At 47.2% G+C, this 20,348-nt stretch overlaps 1 protein-coding gene across 1 annotated transcript in view; it reads right to left on the minus strand.

The window, feature by feature from the left end:
• Nucleotides 1–868: 868 nt before the first annotated feature.
• The window catches only part of arhgef17 (Rho guanine nucleotide exchange factor (GEF) 17), a 30,149-nt gene continuing 10,669 nt past the window's right edge, over nt 869–20,348 (minus strand). The window contains exons 3-20 of the mRNA XM_076997316.1: nt 19,022–19,204; nt 15,621–15,737; nt 14,941–15,033; nt 14,538–14,714; nt 9,219–9,269; nt 8,972–9,081; nt 8,584–8,669; nt 8,371–8,489; nt 7,995–8,202; nt 7,618–7,879; nt 7,008–7,279; nt 6,402–6,642; nt 5,822–5,908; nt 5,660–5,727; nt 5,351–5,499; nt 4,608–4,782; nt 4,138–4,410; nt 869–3,932 (exon numbers count right to left, since the gene is read on the minus strand). Of these exons, the coding sequence (XP_076853431.1) occupies nt 3,724–3,932; nt 4,138–4,410; nt 4,608–4,782; nt 5,351–5,499; nt 5,660–5,727; nt 5,822–5,908; nt 6,402–6,642; nt 7,008–7,279; nt 7,618–7,879; nt 7,995–8,202; nt 8,371–8,489; nt 8,584–8,669; nt 8,972–9,081; nt 9,219–9,269; nt 14,538–14,714; nt 14,941–15,033; nt 15,621–15,737; nt 19,022–19,204 (2,880 nt within the window). The 3' untranslated portion in view covers nt 869–3,723. The remainder of the gene's footprint in view (nt 3,933–4,137; nt 4,411–4,607; nt 4,783–5,350; nt 5,500–5,659; nt 5,728–5,821; nt 5,909–6,401; nt 6,643–7,007; nt 7,280–7,617; nt 7,880–7,994; nt 8,203–8,370; nt 8,490–8,583; nt 8,670–8,971; nt 9,082–9,218; nt 9,270–14,537; nt 14,715–14,940; nt 15,034–15,620; nt 15,738–19,021; nt 19,205–20,348) is intronic.

Here is a 20,348-nt window from a genome sequence, read left to right on the forward strand (position 1 = left end):
AGGAACTGAGCAGAGTTCTACGAATGCTGTCTGACAATTATGCACTACGTTGATTCACTCAAATGACCAAAGGACCTTCCTGGTATAAGCTGAAAGATGTTGGTCGATTTTAACTCCTACATGCACGCACGCCCCCACACCCAAGGCACTGGGTCAAAGAATGCCATATAGGATATCACAATGCCACCATTGTACTGTGTCACAACTGGCTCCCTGTGCAGTGAAGCATGTTGGCCTTGGGGTTCCCATTCAGAGTACATAAATGTTGGAGTCATTCAACGCATGCTCCGCCCACCCCACTTTCTCCGCCCCCCCCTGCATTCATCGGTCTGGGTTTAGTCCTGCCTATCTGGACTAAATGGCACCCACGTAGGCCTATTGCATGGATGCAATGCCATAATGGGTTTTCATACAGAAATTCATTAAACCCGATACAGACATGCAGAAAACACAGTGACACTTGATTCATATATCTGATGTGTGATACAAGTGTGATCTGTAGGGTTGTAGGGAATATCAAATATCATGATTTGACCTTTTTCTAAGGGCATATCTCAATAAATTTGTAAATTATCAGTATTTTGTATGAAAAACTAAAAGGGTTGGCCAAGGACATACCTGTCATTTCAGAGCGCACGAGAGCAAGCCAATTGTAAACATCTGCAGACAAGACTATAAAATATTTACTGGAAAACATCTGAGCTAAGCCCTTAATTTGTCAGTGAGGAGACATGTGTGTGAGCAAAAGTGAGATGAGCGCACGTGTGCGCACACACACACACACACACACACACACACACACACACACACACACACACACAGTATACACACATGCAACTTATCAAATGATTAATGTCAGGATCTGAGGTCTGGCATCAGTACTTATTCTTTAATTGCAAAGAAACCCACAGAACCATAAACGAGGAGAATAGTGAAGAAATGTTACAGTTAGGGTTTAAATGTGGCAGCACAGAAGACCTGCAGAGAGGAGAGAGCACTCTCTAAAACACTATACAGTTAGGGTTAAATGTGGCAATACAGAAGACCTGCAGAGAGGAGAGAGCACTCTCTAAAACACTATACAGTTAGGGTTAAATGTGGCAGTACAGAAGACCTGCTGGAGGGTAGAATAGGGGTGGACAAAACAAACCAGAGACAAAAACTGCAATAAGTATATAAAAATATGCCATCAGTTTCATATCAACAATTGAGGACAGTGGGAGCACTATGTACAGAAAATAGGCAATATAAACCAAATATTTACAATAAACATCGATGACTTCTTTCACAAAACCAGCTGAAAGGCTTACATACACACTCGAGACAGAGTGCTGATAGTACTGGAATAAAAAAAAAAGAAAAAGATGATTTGGTTTCTGCTCATTAATGTGTTTCTTGATGGTGGAACTCGTATGTAAATGTAAGTGTCAGAGTCACTGTGTGAAATGATGAGGTGAAATGATGAAGGTTCCTGTTGGCTTCTACATCAGACCAGATCAGTCCCTCTGCTGTCGTTTGTGTCACTCATCTGGGTATATGGGACACCAGACCAGACATTACTGCAACAAGACATCCTTAAAACACCGACTGGATCCACAAACAGGATACTAAAATCTGTTCCGTGAATATCTGTCGGGGCATATTATCATCAATCATCTCCATGGAGCTTTAAAAAATAAATAAGTAGATTAGGTATGTTTGTGGTGTACTGTGTTTGGAAAGGAGCTCCAGAGAGAAGGTGTCCAGGTGGCTACATCTAACCATGTTCAACTGCCTGATGGAACACAAGCAGAGTGTGTGTGTGTGTGTGTGTGTGTGTGTGTGTGTGTACGCTCACTGCATGCATCTTCACGCACTTTCACACACCGTATTGGTGTTGCACTCAGAATGAAAGAGGATGCGTGGCCGAACATGACTTACAGACACAGAAGCGAATGACTCCTAAACACACATCCTCTATGGTGCGATGTTTGTTAAACAGCCACCGGTCCCTTCATGCCATCCTGTCAGACTCAGTGAGGTGGCACCTCTGTCTGTACGCCAGCCAGCCGTGACAATTCAGGTGTCACCAAACCGTTAACCACACGCACAAACAGCACACTTTAAAGAAGCAAGCCTGGCTCTTGGTTGGGGCGGAAATGACTCAAGCTGAAATGTTAATGCTGAAAAGCCCATTCGCACTGCTGGGATCTCCTGGCACAGACCAGCCATGATCTTACTATGGGGATGACATGAATCATGTTCAATGAGGTGTGACAACATCTGATCCTTTTTAAAGTGAACAATTACTTTTTTTTAAAGCCAAATTGAACCCACTGCTCTTATGTGCAGGTTGTAAAAGCTTTTAAAACTCGGAATACTCGAAAGACGAAGGCGGTTGACCTGAGTGGAACCAGGAAGTTACATGAATGAGTCTGAGCTGAGGCACATGGTTCGTCAGTCTGTCACACAAGAGCTTCCTTAAGGGAGGATGAAGCTAAGGGAAATTTGAAACAAACGTTATCATTATAAATTAAGTGCTGTAAAACGCGGAACTAAAATCAAAACCATAAATACTGTACACAAAGTCTCTTTTATTTGCCACAACAGCCGTTTGGAAAGTTGCTGCTATTCTCTGTATACGACAGCTTTAACTCTGCCTCAAGAAATAGACTAACTAGATTATAAAACAAATGACGTGATTGTGTGAACAAGCCGACTGTGATTCTGACAAATATGTTGAAGTCTACTCTCTCTTACAGATGGGCTAAGTGAGAGCTTTGCTTCGTGGGTTGAAATGTGTGTGGGTGTGTGTGTACATACGCTATAATATTAAGTAGGTACCCTTTCTTTATATTGCACATCGGTTACTTGTAGGTTTAACTCTCGTTTCACGCTCATCAGCTTAGCTGAGGTAAAGCATCTTGTTTTTTAACGACGTCACAGTGTGAAGCAGCAGTAGTTTTGACCACACTTGTGCTGAAGGCGTGCTCACTGTTCTCTATAGCAGACGGGGGCTAGAAGGTCCCGCCCCACCAATGGGGTTTCTCCATCTATCCTCCAATCAGCTTCAGCGTCCAAATGCTTGACTGATGTTGTAGTCGACATTGATCGATCTTCCTCTCAGGAGCAGAGTCCATTTCTACCCTGTATCTCCAAGTCCTTTGCTCTAATCTGCTTTCAGTTTCGCTCTCCGAGGGGAAAAAATTGTTATAAGCCCACTTTGCACTTTTCATAAACATTATAACCTTTCTTTCTCTTTCTTTTAAAATAATTCTGTCTATCTTTGCTTTCTTCTTTTTTTCTTCTTCCTCTCTGGTAATCCCCTTCACTTCCTTCATGAAACCTCTCAGAACAGTTCTGCCTTTCACCTGTGGGGCTTTTATACCTCTTTGTGTCAAGCTCAACACTACATATAGTCAGCCCACAAGGAAACAGCACAAGCATGACTCACTTCTTACACCACAAAAGTGACGGAGTACAGCTCAACAACTGATCACAAAACCAAACCAAAACAATAACGCAACCCCCTGTTTTTTTGTGTGTTTTTTTTTTTTTTTTTTAGTTGTTTTCACGTTTCTGGAATTCTCATGCACGTGGATAGCTCGAGCAGCAGATGCTTGGAGACTGCCCAGGGGGAGGGGTAAGGTCTCAGGACCAGGAATGTGTGTGGCCATCGGCTGGCATCAAGGGGCGGGGCCCATCACAAGAGGTGGGACAAAGTCCGGGAGAGGGCGGAGCTTCTCACACACGCCAGAGCAGCAGGTGGTTGGTGCTATCGTCTCGCCCCACTGTCTCACTGCTGTTGGTCAGCCTGAAGTCCTCGTAGCCGTCTCCACCACTGATGACTAGCAGGTTGGATTTGGTGGCCAGGAGGGTGGAGGCTCGGCGGTGGGTGGAGTCCACTCTCTGCAGGGTTCCACTGCTGTCCGTGCTGCTCTGAGGTGGATTTCCTACAACAGATGGAGATTAAAATAGAAAAAACCGCATGCCAAAAACACAGCATTTATGTAGATACTAAACTGCCTCCTCTGGCTACAACTTGAGAATAAGAATCTATATATTGAATATATGCTGCAGTTTAAATTTCCGGGAGTAATTGTCAACACTGTAGTTCCATTTCCTGACCTGCGGGGGGCAGTGAGTGCACTGACACACCTTGCTCTGTCTGGGAGGAGAAGGTGACATCGAAGCCTTCAGGCAGCTCGACGGAGGTCAGGAAGCGGACATGGCCGGTGTGGCCGTGGGCGGAGCCCATGGGCAGGAGGGGCATTCGCAGAGCCGCTGCTCCCCCCCCAGAGGAGACGGGTGGGACGGGCAAGGTGAGCACCACGCCCGCACTCGTCCCAATCCACAGAACATCCCGACAGGCCAGCAAGGCCGTGATACGCAGGCAAGCTGCCTTGTGCTGCCGGATGATGGCATCTGAGCCTGAGAGAGAGAGAGAGAGAGAGAGAGAGAGAGAGAGAGAGAGAGAGAGAGAGAGAGAGAGAGAGAGAGAGAGAGAGAGAGAGAGAGAGAGAGAGAGAGAGAGAGAGAGAGAGAGAGAGCGAGAGAGAGAGAGAGAATGTGATCAAGCCCTTTTAGCAGGTCATGCATCTGTCTCTCATCTCTGTCTCCAATCCTACCTGCCAGCATCTTGTGAACAGCAGGTGCCACGTCCACCTCGGTGAGGCTCTCGAAGGTGTTGGCGTGGTAGAGGCGAACCTGGGCGCTGCCCTGCAGAGCGAGCCACACTCCCTGGCCGTAGCTCACCATACAGGTGACGGACCGCCCAGTGTCCTGCCCCACCTGGAAGGAGTGCTGGATACACACGTACACACACACGTGTAATCAGTGTGTAATTGGTTACAGGTCACTATTAGTGTTAGTCACACAGACAGTTATAAGACGCCCTGACATGCACACTTCCTTCTCATCGAAACTTTGTGCCTGTGTGTGGAGATGTGCGTCAGGCGAACACTGATTGGCTACGCATGAGCACTGGTGTTTGCTCACGAGACCCATACGAATATGTGGCTTGAACCAAAACTAGTGTGAACACAAAATGGTGCAGCTGGAGGAAGTACACCCTCACATACATTTATATTAACTACATATCAAGTTTATTGTATTTATTGAAATAATTTTTTTTTCTTTACTGCCAAAATTTCCCTTTTCCTTGTTAATAAAAAAAGTGGAAAAAAGTGTCCCTAGTAGAGATATTCATGTCATATTCAAGACAACGAGCCATCCGCACATGCTCACTGATACTCAGGCAACTGGAGAATTCAGCCTTAGGACTAAAGTCTTTGGACATGCAAAGCCATTTTTAAACCTGAACTGCTTCGGTTCATCCAACAGGGGGAGCTGTTGTGCATTCCATGTTTACCTCTTGTGCTAAAGTGCTGGTGTTGAGAATGAGGACCCGGTTCTGACAGCCACACCACAGCTTGCCTGCTACTGGAACCATCTTAGTGACGGGACCGCTCGGGGAACCCAAGCACAAGGTCTGGGAACTCTGGGCATCCCAGAAACTACCTGTGTGTGTGTGTTTGTTGGGGGGGTAGGGAGGTGGTGGAGAGGACAATAAAGAGAAGAAGGGTGCTTAAGTAATGATACGTTATACAGTAGCAATAATATGAATAACAGTAATAATATGCATTATGTCCATGTTTCGTTCCTGCTAAGCTGGGTTTACCTGCTTCCCGCTGATAAACAATCACCTCTCCATTAGCGAGCGACACAAAGACCTTGTTGTCAAGGTACCTTGAAAAGCAGAGAGCAGACAAACGTTACTCGCTCATCACAGGTCGGTGGTTACCATGGCAGCGGAGCTGCTGGCAGCGGGGGCGGGGCTTACAGAATGCACAAGATGGCGGCTGAATGCTGCATCTTCATGCTGTTCTTCCTGTTCCTGATGTTGTCTGAGGACTGGTACACGTGGATGCTGGGGACAGGGAGGTTACACATAGTTACGCTACAATCTTAGTCTTATGTACCTTTCAGTGTTTATATTTGTGTTCAAAACACGATTAAGCGTCAACTATTCGGTGAAAATGCCTTTGAAATGGCATTCAATCGTTTGTGTTCAACCTTTTGGTTCTATAGTGAGTAAAATAATAAGAATAACGCAACAATTTCACCCTTGTGTAAGAAGCGCACAGTAGTGAACACTGCTTTCGTTTTAGATCGTTTTTAACAAAGGCAGACATCAGCCAGTGTGTCATCCGAGTGGGTACAGGGTATTAGCTGCACGTTACCCTGCCCGATTTACACCGGCTCTTTGCTAAGGAGATGAGCTCGTCAGGGAAACTCAGATGAAGCATTCTTAACTCAAGGGCAACTCAAGACTGTGTGTGGGAGGGAGAGGGGCAGGTTCACGTGGGCTGCCCTGCCAACGCGCCCCACGCGGGAGGCCTCGGCCCCCGAGGGCCACCTACCAGCCGTCCTCGGTGCCCAGCCACACGGAGCTCTGGTAGGCCTCGGCGCCCACGCTCAGCAGGTCCTCCAGGCTGGCCCGCGTGAAGGAGCCTCGGCTGGAGCGACGGACGGCGCGCCCGTCCATGGCGGCGTCGGCGCTGAGCCCCTGCGGCCCGAACGTGCCCGCCCCGGCGAACTCCTGCTCCTCCTCCGAGCTGGTGGTCTCAGTGGCCATGTCCTTCGAACCCGCTCCCTCGTCATCTTGGGGGGGCAGAAATCGACACGCGTCAAAGAGTGTGCTTGTAATTATGGCTAATACATTTATGCTTCCCGCAAAGAGACATTCATTTTGTCATCCTAATCATAACAACAAAAATTATGCTAAAATTAAAGTAAATAAAATAGTAACTAATAAGCAGCTTACAATTAGTGATGGACTCATCATTACATTATTTTAGGCAGTGATTTACCTGTAATCATTAACACAATGACTATTAATTTAAATAAACAGCATTTAGAGTTTTAATGATATAGCATTGGGAAATGATGAAATGACATTATTGCTAATTCATCTACTGGATGAGTGTGAGTAGGGGCTGTTGGAGGAGAACATCTCCTGGACTCACTGCCGTAACTGGAGGAGATGGTGGAGTGGGAGGCCTGACTCTGCAGGGTGGATGAAGGGCTCGGGGAGTCTTCATCGTCGCTGTCGTCGCTATCGAAGGGCACCAGCTCGGGCACGGGTGTGGCGTGGGGCTCGCTGAGCTCCAGGGAGGAGCCCGAGATGGAGATGTGGAGCTGGGGCTGGCTGGAGGGGGCGGGGCTTGGCCTGGAGGGGGCGGGGCTTGGCTTGGAGGGGGCGGGGGCCATGGACGAACGCCGCGACTCTGCGTGCTCTCTGTAGCAAAGGGACGATAAACCGCAAGAAGACGCTTAAAAAAAAGCATCAATTCCACTCAGACTGAGCAGATCAACCTGAACATGGGCACAATGTTCAATTAGCCTTTAGTTCTGCACAATATAACACTGTTAGTCCAGTTAGTGTCTTGCTGCACATATAGTAGCTATATTTCAGCATTCTGTCAGTACTGCCCTAACTAAATCCAAAGCTAAATGTAAAGAGCCCCACTGCCTATCCAGACTGAGTAAAAGCTCACGTGAGATTTCAGAGTAAGCCCCAGGCGTGTGGAGAGCGGCGTGTAAGCCCCAGGCGTGTGGAGAGCGGCGTGGCCTCACCTGTTCTTGAGGCCCGGCACGGCGGCGATGCAGACTATGCGTGCGGAGCAGACGGCGATGCAGGCCTCCACGGTGGGCTCCCGCCGTATGTTGAGCAGGCACACCTGGCCCACGTAGCCGTCGCTGTTGCACACCCACACCTCACACGTGTCCTCCGGGCAGCTGTGGCTGGGCGAGGCGCAGGAGAACTGCATCCCGCTACGCGTCTTCATGATGGGGATCGCCTTGAGGAACTCGGGGTCCCACTGGTCCTTGTTCATGGCTGCGGGGCGAAGCAAACGTGGGGGGAGGGGGGGGAACACGGGGACGTCAGGCACCGTCACAGCAGGGAGGAAATGGGGAGGGGGGGGTAAAGATGTAATGGAGGTGAACGTTACCCAGCTTCTTCTTGGCCTCCTCGAAGGCCTGCTCGAAGCTGCTGCGCACATCTGGGCTGCCGAACTCGAAGACGAAGGATCCCTCGGCGGACGCTGTGGTCAGCTCCAGCTTGGTGGGCAGGAAGGCCATGCTGAAGGCCAGAGACTGCTTCTCAGCCAGCTCCCTGTGCACCGACGCCATCAGGTCCTTGATCACGTCATCCAGACTCTAACGGGAAGAGTGGTCAGGTTTTATTTTTATTTATAAGGCCACCTGATCATTATTAGCAACATTTCATGGGTCACAAAACAAAACCTGACTGTAATTACAGAGGAAAAAGAAAAAGAGAGAAATGAAGATGGTCAGAGGCCACCAGTGAAAGTGTGTGTGACTAACCTGGTGTGGGAAGCTCAGGGTCTCGGACAGTTTGCTGATTTGTCCAAGGGTGCTGAGGTCCTCGTCCAGACGGCCGATTGTTTTCTGGATTGCATCTCTGTTGGTAGCCTGATTGGCACCTTCAGCAAGGAAATGATTCAAAGAATGAAAACTACATATCCCATAATGCTTCCGTTAATCTCACCCAAATCAGGATGCAGATGGAAATCTTACCTTTCACTAATTCTATATCCTCCAAAGGCAGCTTCCACAAAAACTTGTATTTACTTGAGGTGTCAATGACACTAGCAGCAGAATATCTGAGATGGGTTAGGATAAACACATTAGTGCAGTTTAGGATATTGGTGAGCCAGTGAGCAAAGGTGATGAGAACAAAAAAGTTCATATCAGAGACATACATCCTATTACAAGACATTGAAAGTTAACACCATCAAATACGTTTTTTTATTAGAATATATTATAGAATATTTTCTAAATCATAAGAATAATTAACAAATGGTTAATTTGTCCACTTTCACCAAAGGACAGAGAACAAAATATTCTGCTTTTCAATCTGTCCACTAGGGGTCAGCACAGTGCCGTAACATGGCGAGACCCTCACAGACTCATGGAGCTCCGGCGCAGAGAACCCGACTTCCTCTTCAGAGTGGTACAGATGAGCAGGTCACTGAACAAGAACAGAGAACGGTCCTTCTTCCCACCCACTGTTTTCTACACACACACACACACACACACACACACACACACACACACACACACACACACACAGTGAGATAGCAAAAGGTGGTGAGAGAGAGACAGAGAGAATGAAAGAGTATATATTTTACTTTAAGGACAGGTCCTCTTACCGCTTCCATCACCATCTCCTGTCTCAGGAACTTCCTCTGAGGATGCAGGATCTGAGAGGAAATGACATCATCCTGTTAGATGCTACATCACCTGTGCAGGTGTCTAAAGAAGCTCTGGTATTTGTGGTAAAAGTACCACAAATGAAAGGAGAGACAGGAGTGACAAATCTATGACTGACCTGAGTAATGACCTTTCAGATTTTAACAGTCTGAGAACCAGACATGATCCAATTAAAAAATCATGCTACTGTGATTAAATTCTCATTTTTAATTTATATAATATGCATTATTCATAATTTCCCTTCAGATTTTTTTTAAACCAAGCCATCTCTAAACACATCTTCCCCTTATTTAACCATTCTTTTCACTAGTAGCTTATCAAGTCTCTTAATTGGATGTGCGTGCGTTTTAGTTAAACATGGGTAAAATTCGCACTTTATATTTTTCTGTGTTCTTCATGGTTTTCGTGTCCTATGATAAAACACAAAAATGGATGGAAATGGTGGATGGTGAGACTGGAGATGGTGAGACTGGAGATGGTGAGATGGTGAGACTGGAGATGGTGAGAAGTGCCTCCGGTGTCATTTCTGTCACCATTCTATGTTTACATGCTGTGGTTACACAACAGTCAACACAGGGAAAATGGCAAGAAAGAAGACTTCTCTGTCTTGGACACACAACAAATTCAAGAAGGCATGACATTAAAATACCTACTGCAGTGAACAACATGGCAATGGCTTCTGCTATTTTAGTTTTTCAGAAATGTCCTTAAAGCTGTTTTCCCTTATCCACACTACAAAACCAAAGCTGCGTGATCAGAATGACCCACTTTGGGGAGCGGGTTTGGAAAGGTGTGTTCTCAGGAAATCACTGCTTTAGTGTGGATAAATGGGCAAAATGTATCAACAGAAGTGCTTTCCAATTCACCCGTTAAGAGATGACCAAGCCCATATGCCCCACTCCTACATGCTCCCCTGTGTGTGTATGTGTGTGTACATTACATGCTCCTCTGTGTGTGTGTGTGTGTACAACCCCAAAACCAGAAAAGTTGGCACGTTGTGTAAATCGTAAATAAAAACAGAATACAATGACTTGCAAATCTTTTTCAACCCATATTCAGCTGAATAGAATGCAAAGACAATATATTTAATGTTCGAACGGAGAAACTTTATTTTGTTTTCAAATAACCATTAAAAATTCAATGGCAGCAACACATAGCAAAAAAGTTGGCACAGGGACATTTTTACCACTGTGTTACATCGCCTTTCCCTTTAACAACACTCAGTAAACGTTTGGGAACTGAGGAGACCAATTTTTGAAGCTTTTCAGGTGGAATTCTTCCCCATTCTTGCTTGATGTACAGCTTAAGTTGTTCAACAGTCCAGGGTCTCCGTTGTCGTATTTTACGCTTCATAATGCGCCACACATTTTCAATGGGGGACAGGTCTGGACTGCAGGCAGGCCAGGGGAGGACTCGCACTCTTTTGCTACGAAGCCACGCTATTGTAACACGTGCAGAATGTGGCTTGGCATTGTCTTGCTGAAATAAGCAGGGGCGTCCATGAAAAAGACGTCGCTTGGATGGCAGCATATGTTGCTCCAAAACCTGTATGTACCTTTCAGCATTAATGGTGCCTTCACAGATGTGTAAGTTACCCATGCCTTGGGCACTAATGCACCCCCATACCATCACAGATGCTGGCTTTTGAACTTTGCGCCTATAACAGTCCGGATGGTTCTTTTCCTCTTTGGTCCGTAAGACACGACGTCCACAGTTTACAAAGACAATTTGAAATGTGGACTCATCAGACCACAGAACACTTTTCCACTTTGCATCAGTCCATCTCAGATGAGCTCGGGCCCAGCAAAGCCGGCGGCGTTTCTGGATCTTGTTGATAAATGGCTTTTGCTTTGCATAGTAGAGCTTTAACTTGCACTTACAGATGTAGCGACGGACTGTAGTTACTGACAGTGGTTTTCTGAAGTATTCCTGAGCCCATGTGGTGATATCCTTTACACACTGATGTCGGTTTTTGATGCAGTACTGCCTGAGGGATCGAAGGTCACGGGCATTCAATGTTGGTTTTCGGCCTTGCCCCTTACGTGTAGTGATTTCTCCAGATCCTCGGAACCTTTTGATGATATTACGGACCGTAGATGGTGAAATTCCTAAATTCCTAGCAATAGCTCATTGAGAAAAGTTGTTCTTGAACTGTTCGACAATTTGCCCACGCATTTGTTCACAAAGTGGTGACCCTCGCCCCATCCTTCTATGTGAATGACTGAGCATGTCAAGGAAGCTGCTTTTATACCCAATCATGGCACCCACCTGTTCCCAATTAGCATGTTCACCTGTGGGATATTCCAAATAAGTGTTTGATGAGCATTCCTCAAATTTCTCTGTCTTCTTTGTCACTTGTGCCAGCTTTTTTGAAACATGTTGCAGGCATCAAATTCCAAATGAGCTAATAATTGCAAAAAATAACAAAGTTTACCAGTTCGAACATTAAGTATGTGGTCTTTGCAGTATGTTCAATTGCATATAGGTTGAAAATGATTTGCAAGTCATTGTATTATGTTTTTATTTACGATTTACACAACATGCCAACTTTTCTGGTTTTGGGTTTTGTACATTACATGCTCCTGTGTGTGTGTGTACATTACATGCTTCTCTATGTGTGTGTCTTACGTGCTCCACTCACTCTATGTGAGTATTTGTGTGTGTCTTACGTGCTCTACTCCCTCTATGTGTGAGTATTTGTGCGTGTCTTACATGCTCCACTCCCTCTATGTGAGTATTTGTGCGTCTTACGTGCTCCACTCCCTCTATGTGAGCATTTGGGCGTGTCTTACGTGCTCCACTCCCTCTATGTGAGTATTTGTGCGTGTCTTACGTGCTGCACTCCCTCTATGTGAGCATTTGGGCGTGTCTTACGTGCTCCACTCCCTCTATGTGAGTATTTGTGCGTGTCTAACGTGCTGCACTCCCTCTATGTGAGTATTGGTGTCTTACATACTCCACTCTCCCTATTGAGTATTTGCATGTCTAACATGCTAAACTCCCTCTATGTGAGTATTTGTGTGCATGTCTTACGTGCTCCACTCCCTCTATGTGAGTATTTGTGCGTGTCTTACGTGCTGCACTCCCTCTATGTGAGCATTTGGGCGTGTCTTACGTGCTCCACTCCCTCTATGTGAGTATTTGTGCGTGTCTAACATGCTGCACTCCCTCTATGTGAGTATTTGTGCGAGTCTTACGTGCTGCACTCCCTCTATGTGAGTATTTGTGCGTGTCTTACGTGCTGCACTCCCTCTATGTGAGCATTTGGGCGTGTCTTACGTGCTCCACTCCCTCTATGTGAGTATTTGTGTCTTACATACTCCACTCTCCCTATTGAGTATTTGCATGTCTAACATGCTAAACTCCCTCTATGTGAGTATTTGTGTGCATGTCTTACGTGCTGCACTCCCTCTATGTGAGTATTTGTGCGTGTCTTACGTGCTGCACTCCCTCTATGTGAGCATTTGGGCGTGTCTTACGTGCTCCACTCCCTCTATGTGAGTATTTGTGTCTTACATACTCCACTCTCCCTATTGAGTATTTGCATGTCTAACATGCTAAACTCCCTCTATGTGAGTATTTGTGTGCATGTCTTACGTGCTCCACTCCCTCTATGTGAGTATTTGTGCGTGTCTTACGTGCTGCACTCCCTCTATGTGAGCATTTGGGCGTGTCTTACGTGCTCCACTCCCTCTATGTGAGCATTTGGGCGTGTCTTACGTGCTCCACTCCCTCTATGTGAGTATTTGTGTCTTACATACTCCACTCTCCCTATTGAGTATTTGCATGTCTAACATGCTAAACACCCTCTATGTGAGTATTTGTGTGCATGTCTTACGTGCTCCACTCCCTCTATGTGAGTATTTGTGCGTGTCTTACGTGCTCCACTCCCTCTATGTGAGTATTTGGGCGTGTCTTACATGCTCCACTCCCTCTATGTGAGTATTTGTGCGTGTCTTACGTGCTCCACTCCCTCTATGTGAGTATTTGTGTCTTACATACTCCACTCTCCCTATTGAGTATTTGCATGTCTAACATGCTAAACTCCCTCTATGAGTATTTGTGTGCATGTCTTACGTGCTCCACTCCCTCTATGTGAGTATTTGTGCGTGTCTTACGTGCTCCACTCCCTCTATGTGAGTATTTGGGCGTGTCTTACGTGCTCCACTCCCTCTATGTGAGTATTTGTGCGTGTCTTACGTGCTCCACTCCCTCTATGTGAGTATTTGTGCGTGTCTTACGTGCTCCACTCCCTCTATGTGAGTATTTGGGCGTGTCTTACGTGCTCCACTCCCTCTATGTGAGTATTTGGGCGTGTCTTACGTGCTCAACTCCCTCTATGTGAGCATTTGTGCGTGTCTTACGTGCTCCACTCCCTCTATGTGAGTATTTGTGCGTGTCTTACGTGCTCCACTCCCTCTATGTGTGAGTATTTGTGCGTGTCTTACGTGCTGCACTCCCTCTATGTGAGTATTTGTGCGTGTCTTACGTGCTGCACTCCCTCTATGTGAGCATTTGGGCGTGTCTTACGTGCTCCACTCCCTCTATGTGAGTATTTGTGCGTGTCTTACGTGCTGCACTCCCTCTATGTGAGCATTTGGGCGTGTCTTACGTGCTCCACTCCCTCTATGTGAGCATTTGGGCGTGTCTTACGTGCTCCACTCCCTCTATGTGAGTATTTGTGTCTTACATACTCCACTCTCCCTATTGAGTATTTGCATGTCTAACATGCTAAACACCCTCTATGTGAGTATTTGTGTGCATGTCTTACGTGCTCCACTCCCTCTATGTGAGTATTTGTGCGTGTCTTACGTGCTCCACTCCCTCTATGTGAGTATTTGGGCGTGTCTTACATGCTCCACTCCCTCTATGTGAGCATTTGGGCGTGTCTTACGTGCTCCACTCCCTCTATGTGAGTATTTGTGTCTTACATACTCCACTCTCCCTATTGAGTATTTGCATGTCTAACATGCTAAACTCCCTCTATGTGAGTATTTGTGTGCATGTCTTACGTGCTCCACTCCCTCTATGTGAGTATTTGTGCGTGTCTTACGTGCTCCACTCCCTCTATGTGAGTATTTGTGCATGTCTTACGTGCTCCACTCCCTCTGTGTTGGTATTTGTGCGTGTCTTACGTGCTCCACTCCCTCTGTGTTAGTATTTGTGCGTGTCTTACGTGCTCCACTCCCTCTATGTGAGTATTTGTGCATGTCTTACGTGCTCCACTCCCTCTATGTAAGTATTTGTGCGTGTCTTACGTGCTCCACTCCCTCTATGTGGGCCTCGATCTCCTGCATGATGCGTGTCTCGCGCTCCACCTCCTCTGCGTTGCGCCGGCCCTTGTTAATCTTCTCAGCCAATGTCTTTATGTTCTTCTGAGCATCCAGCAGAAAGGGGTGGTCTGGATGGTCTTCTGGAGTGTGTTTTAGAAGATCCTGACAGACACATGCACACAAATTAAGCACTATCTCACTATACTATCCAATCTGAAACATACATCATCTAGGAAATAAGAATGGATAACGAGGACTATAGGTGGAGAGACTGGAGAAGAGGACTACAGGTGGAGAGACTGGAGACGAGGACTACAGGTGGAGAGACTGGAGACGAGGACTACAGGTGGAGAGACTGGAGACGAGGACTACAGGTGGAGAGACTCACTTTGACCAGCAGCTCATAGCGTGGGATCCGCTGCACGGGTTTGATCATCAGATCCCCCAGCGCCTGCTTCTCTTTATTCTCACGCATGCTTTGCTGTCAGAAAGAATAAAGAACAGTGGGGAAAGAACATGTTTAAACACTGATCTTCTTGAAGACACTGGAGAATGATGAAATATCAGGCCTGCTAATACGCCGCTGCTCATCATAAATGTTGAGAGTCTGCCTCTAGGGGGAAGCAAAACTATTAGTGTGCCACAAAACCATATGAAGCTTTTAATGAGACCTTATATTGAAAGCTACAGTACATTTTTAATTCTCTAGGAGAGGAAGACATGGAATAAGATGAAGAAATAGAAAGAGTAAAGAATAATAGCAAAATACATCTCTTTTTTAAAAGCCTTCATAAACCACTACTTACTGAATAAATAATTCTTCCGTTTACATCAGGTGAAAGACACAGATGGTTCAGATTTCCCTTTTCTTTTACAGGATGGCCGGACTTACAGAGCAAAATAGTGTGAAATATTCCCAGCTAAAATGCCATATAATAATCTATCATACAGGATCCTCCAGCACCAGAGACCCTTTCATTCTACATTCTTCAAGCTGCTCTTCAAGAGCACCAGTGGAAGGACACACACACACACACACACGCACAACATGAAACATGAAACGTTTACCTCTAAAAACTTCATAAACGCTGGCTTGGCTTCCTTGGCAACCCTCACTGCGTCTTTGGCATTCATGAAGTTATCAATATATGCAGAGTAAATATTGGCGAGCACTTCTTTGGAGAACTGTGGGAGGAGACAGAGTGATGACGTCAGAGGAGGCCATGACTCAAAGCCTCATCAGGGTCCCACAGCAGGAGACTCGTTCATGTCCTTCACACCGGAGTCCCCAACACTACACTTGGATATTTACTTTCCTGGAGGTTTCACCTCCAACTTAAATGTTATCACTTCATTTGGACGATCAATGAGTGTTGAAGACTGAAGACAAGAACGTGATGGAGATGCCAGTGGTGCAGCTCCAGGACCAGGAGGAGATCTCATGCCTGCTGGACAATATGAGGGGATCAAGAAGGTTAGTGTGTGCAGTTAGTAACTACAGCTAAATGGCTTCTGGGTCAACTACCAAATGGCTGCTGTGTATGTATGTACACATGGAATGCTATTAGAAAAACTAAGATGTATACAGGAAATTACTGGAAAAGCACATTTACACAAACATCAAAGAAAAATGTTTAGGTAAGTGTAGATAAATGAGGAGAAGGCAGGAGAGATGGTGCGGAGAGGGGATGTGGAGTCTTAACGTCACGCAGGAGAGCGTGGACACGTGAGGGAATTAGCTGACCCCAAACAACATGGCAGGACTTCGACAGAACGTGAACACAGATGAGGTCGATGCAGCGTGGCACCAGTTCTCTGTTCAACATGCGCCATTCTTCATTCTCAAGTGGAGGCATGCATTATTGAACACGCCCCTTCTAACACCATCCATCTACTGGCCAATCGGTGCGCTCGGTGCATCTCGACAGCCATTCCACCCCCACGTCTACCGACACATTCAGCTCTTTCACTCATCCTTCGTAATCCATGCCACGAAGACGTTTGAACGAGGCGTCTCTCGAGCGACAGCGCGTGAGCTGCTGCTATCGGTCGTGCCGCACACTCACACGCTCACACAGCGGATCACTTCATTCACCCTTTCGTGATGGAGATCTCGGCCTCCACGTGGCCCGGCTGGAATCTCCGCACTGTAACCAGCCGAGCACTGAGAACAGTTACAGCAATAGCAAACTGTAATTATTTCAGCTGAGGGACAACACAAGCGTGCAGACACAGGACATAACTGTCCTTAGCGTGCAGACACAGGACATAACTGTCCTTAGCGTGCAGACACAGGACATAACTGTCCTTAGCGTGCAGACACAGGACATAACTGTCCTTAGTCCTTATTTGTTTTTGTGTGATCCAGCCGTAGTGGAGCTGAAGGTTGTTCATCAAGCGGAGGTTTGATGAGAGCCCACAGTAAGGCCTCTGGTGTGACCAAGATTAGAGACCCCTGCTGAGACTCCACATTCCTCCATCTCACAATAAAGACATGGAGGAACAGAAGAACAGACAGAAAGAAAGGAAGGAGAGAGGAGAGAGACATGTACAGATTTTAAATGGCAGGGGGCATGATTTCTCCCTCCAAACTGCCGGTGTCCTTTTTACTGCTCTCCTTTGTAAACATGGTGGGTCTAAAATGGGTTAAGGCTGCTTGTATGATTGCTGTCGGACTACACACAGCGCCCAGTCAACACGTGTGCCCAGACCACAGAAAAGCATGCACGTTCGCCCAGTCTGGAGAAGAGTCAACACGTGCGCCCGGCCTAGAGAAGAGTCAACACGTGCGCCCGGCCTAGAGAAGAGTCAACACGTGCGCCCGGCCTAGAGAAGAGTCAACACGTGCACCCGGCCTAGAGAAGAGTCAACACGTGCACCCGGCCTAGAGAAGAGTCAACACGTGCACCCGGCCTAGAGAAGAGTCAACACGTGCGCCCGGCCTAGAGAAGAGTCAACACGTGCACCCGGCCTAGAGAAGAGTCAACACGTGCACCCGGCCTAGAGAAGAGTCAACACGTGCGCCCGGCCTGGAGAGGAGTCAACACGTGCGCCCGGCCTAGAGAAGAGTCAACACGTGCGCCCGGCCTAGAGAAGAGTCAACACGTGCACCCGGCCTAGAGAAGAGTCAACACGTGCGCCCGGTCTAGAGAAGAGTCAACACGTGCGCCCGGCCTAGAGAAGAGTCAACACGTGCGCCCAGTCCTCAGAACAACCCACACGTGTGCCCAGTCCATGGTAGAGTCAGCTTCATAAGACACACTTTATTACCACAAATATTCGCTCACCCATCCAAATTATCGGAGTCAGGTGTTCCAATCACTTCCATAGCCACAGGTGTATAAGCACTTAGGCATGCAGACTGGGTCATGTGAAAGAATGGGTCACTCAGGAGCTCAGTGAATTCCAGCGTGGAACTGTGATAGGATGCCACCTGTGCAACAAATCCTGTCGTGAAATTTCCTCACTCCTAAATATTCCACAGTCAACTGTCCACTGTACATCATATGTGAGTTAAGGAAGGTGAGCGAATACTTTTGGCAATATAGTGTGTGTATAAAGAGTTATCTGGTGCTCAACTACATGCAGCCTTCAGTGCGAGAGCAGAGTGACATTACTGAGTGAGTGATGCACTAGTCTGGTCTGAGTGAAAGGTCCTGGAGAGAGCATAGCGGTGAGACCTGTGTGTGTGTGTGTGTGTGTCCTCCTCTGCTTGTGTGTGTATATCCATGTGAGCATGTATGTGCATAAATGCATGTTACAAAAAGACACCAGGTTCTCTTGCTTCTGCTGCACCCCATAGGAGGCATGAAGGTGTCTGTGGTGCCTGCTGTGTGTGTGTGTGTGTGTATCCGTGAAGGAGTCTGTGGTGCCTGTCTGGGCAAACCCATCCCCGATAGGTCCTCATGGCCCTCACCAGGGAGAAATAACCAACATAAAGCCATAGAGCCTCGTACTTTATGAGTCACACCAACGTGGTTGAATCTCCATCTGTGTTCCTGCCCAGGGGCGAACAGACTCTTATTACACTCATAATGGGGCCTAATCAGTGCCTAACGATCCTCACAGCGGAACAACAGTCACAGCACACCCTGACCGATGACATCATTGATAATGAAGGGGGGCTCTTTTTGTGAAAACAGAATTAAATTAACCCCCCAAGGTTTTGGCATATTTAACTAGAGATAAATGACTTCACCAAAGGCATTCTCTAAACTTAGAGGAAAGCCATTTTTTAAAAGCATCTGGCAGTGTGAATGGCTACATTAAAACTCCATTATCCCATCGACCAAGGAAAACACTGTAGAGTCGGAACTGTAAAGATTCGTTCCAGTGGACAACCACCACCACCACCAGCATCACCACCGCAAACTTGAAGGTGGAGCTGTGTGGGCCCAGCGGAGCGACTCTGGAACCTTCTGCGGTGGCCGGTGCAGTGTTCTCATGGAGAGGGGGAGGGGAACGCTCACCGACTGCACGAGCAAGTGTCCGACGGTCTGGCGGTCATGCCAGTCACTGACGCAGCCGAGCACCTGTTCCAGGAACTGCTCATGGTGCTCCAGGATCTCGGGGATCTGGTAGAACATCTCGTCCACCAGAGACGGGTCACAGAGGGGCGAGTTCTCCGTCTGCTTCAGGGGCTTCATGTATCCCTGCGGGGGGGAGACCACGTTCAACATGTTAGAGCCAACAGGGAGCTTGCCCTCTTTGCTCTCGGGGATATACGCTCATGTCAGATGGGTGTAAAACTTTCACAGGCCCCATGTCTGCTCGAACATGACGTGCTAGCCAGCGACAGCTTCCCTGCTTAATGTTCCGTTACCCCGCTCAGCCGTGTGACCGGACTGAACGTGAGATCGCTACAGAGACGGGAGATGGTAGAGAGTGAGTCTCAGTGAGACATCCGCTGTTGTGTGTCCTTGTTTGTACACCCCCGAGCGAACACACTGAAGCCCGCGCTACTGCAGTAAAGAGCACATCGTGTTATGCGGTTATACAATATGCACGTGTGTTTGCTCTGGCCCAGACTCTGATTAAAGGAAATACCTCCCTTAACTCAGGGGACTTGATGAGACCCATCATTCATTCATACACACACACACACACACACACACACACACACACTCTCTCTCTCTCTCTCTCTCTCTCTCTCTCTCTTTCTCTCCCTTTTGCTCTCTTTCTCTCAACATTTAACATTTTTGTTCTCTCCATCCCTTTCCCCTTCTGTCTTTCTATTTTGAAGAGCTCTCTCTCTCTCTCTCTCTTTATATATATATATATATATATATATATATATATATATATATATATATATATATAATATCTCAATAAAAACAGATCTCAGAGTAAACTAAACAAAGCCACGCCATTTGTTTTTCTTTGTTTCCTCTGGCCTTTGCCAGGGGGGGGCAGTCTGAGTGGCTGCCCGAGTCACATGACCTCCGTGCAGTGTTTACGGAAAGTGCCGTTGAAGGAGAGCTCCTGATTTAGCTGGGAACGAGGAGGCAGGGAGGTGTGTGAGCGCCGGCAGGCGTGCTGGGCTGACGGGTCTGTCTCCCTGCCGCAGAGGCTGGGCCAGCCCTCGCAGTGTTCCACCCCAGAACCCCCTCACCTTGTAGCCATGGCGACACTCTCGCAGCCAATCCGCTGCCAGTAACAGGCAGTATTTCTTGATGTCGTTCTCTCCCTTTGTCCTTTTTCTTACTTCGTTTTTTCTTTCTCTCCAGTGCGGCTGGAGACTGCGATGTGATCAGTGCGCTGAGCATAGAGGAGCTCTGACACACTACAAGCACCTCA

This window comes from Brachyhypopomus gauderio, chromosome 2 (genome assembly GCF_052324685.1).
Source record: "Brachyhypopomus gauderio isolate BG-103 chromosome 2, BGAUD_0.2, whole genome shotgun sequence".
Lineage (NCBI taxonomy): Eukaryota > Metazoa > Chordata > Actinopteri > Gymnotiformes > Hypopomidae > Brachyhypopomus > Brachyhypopomus gauderio.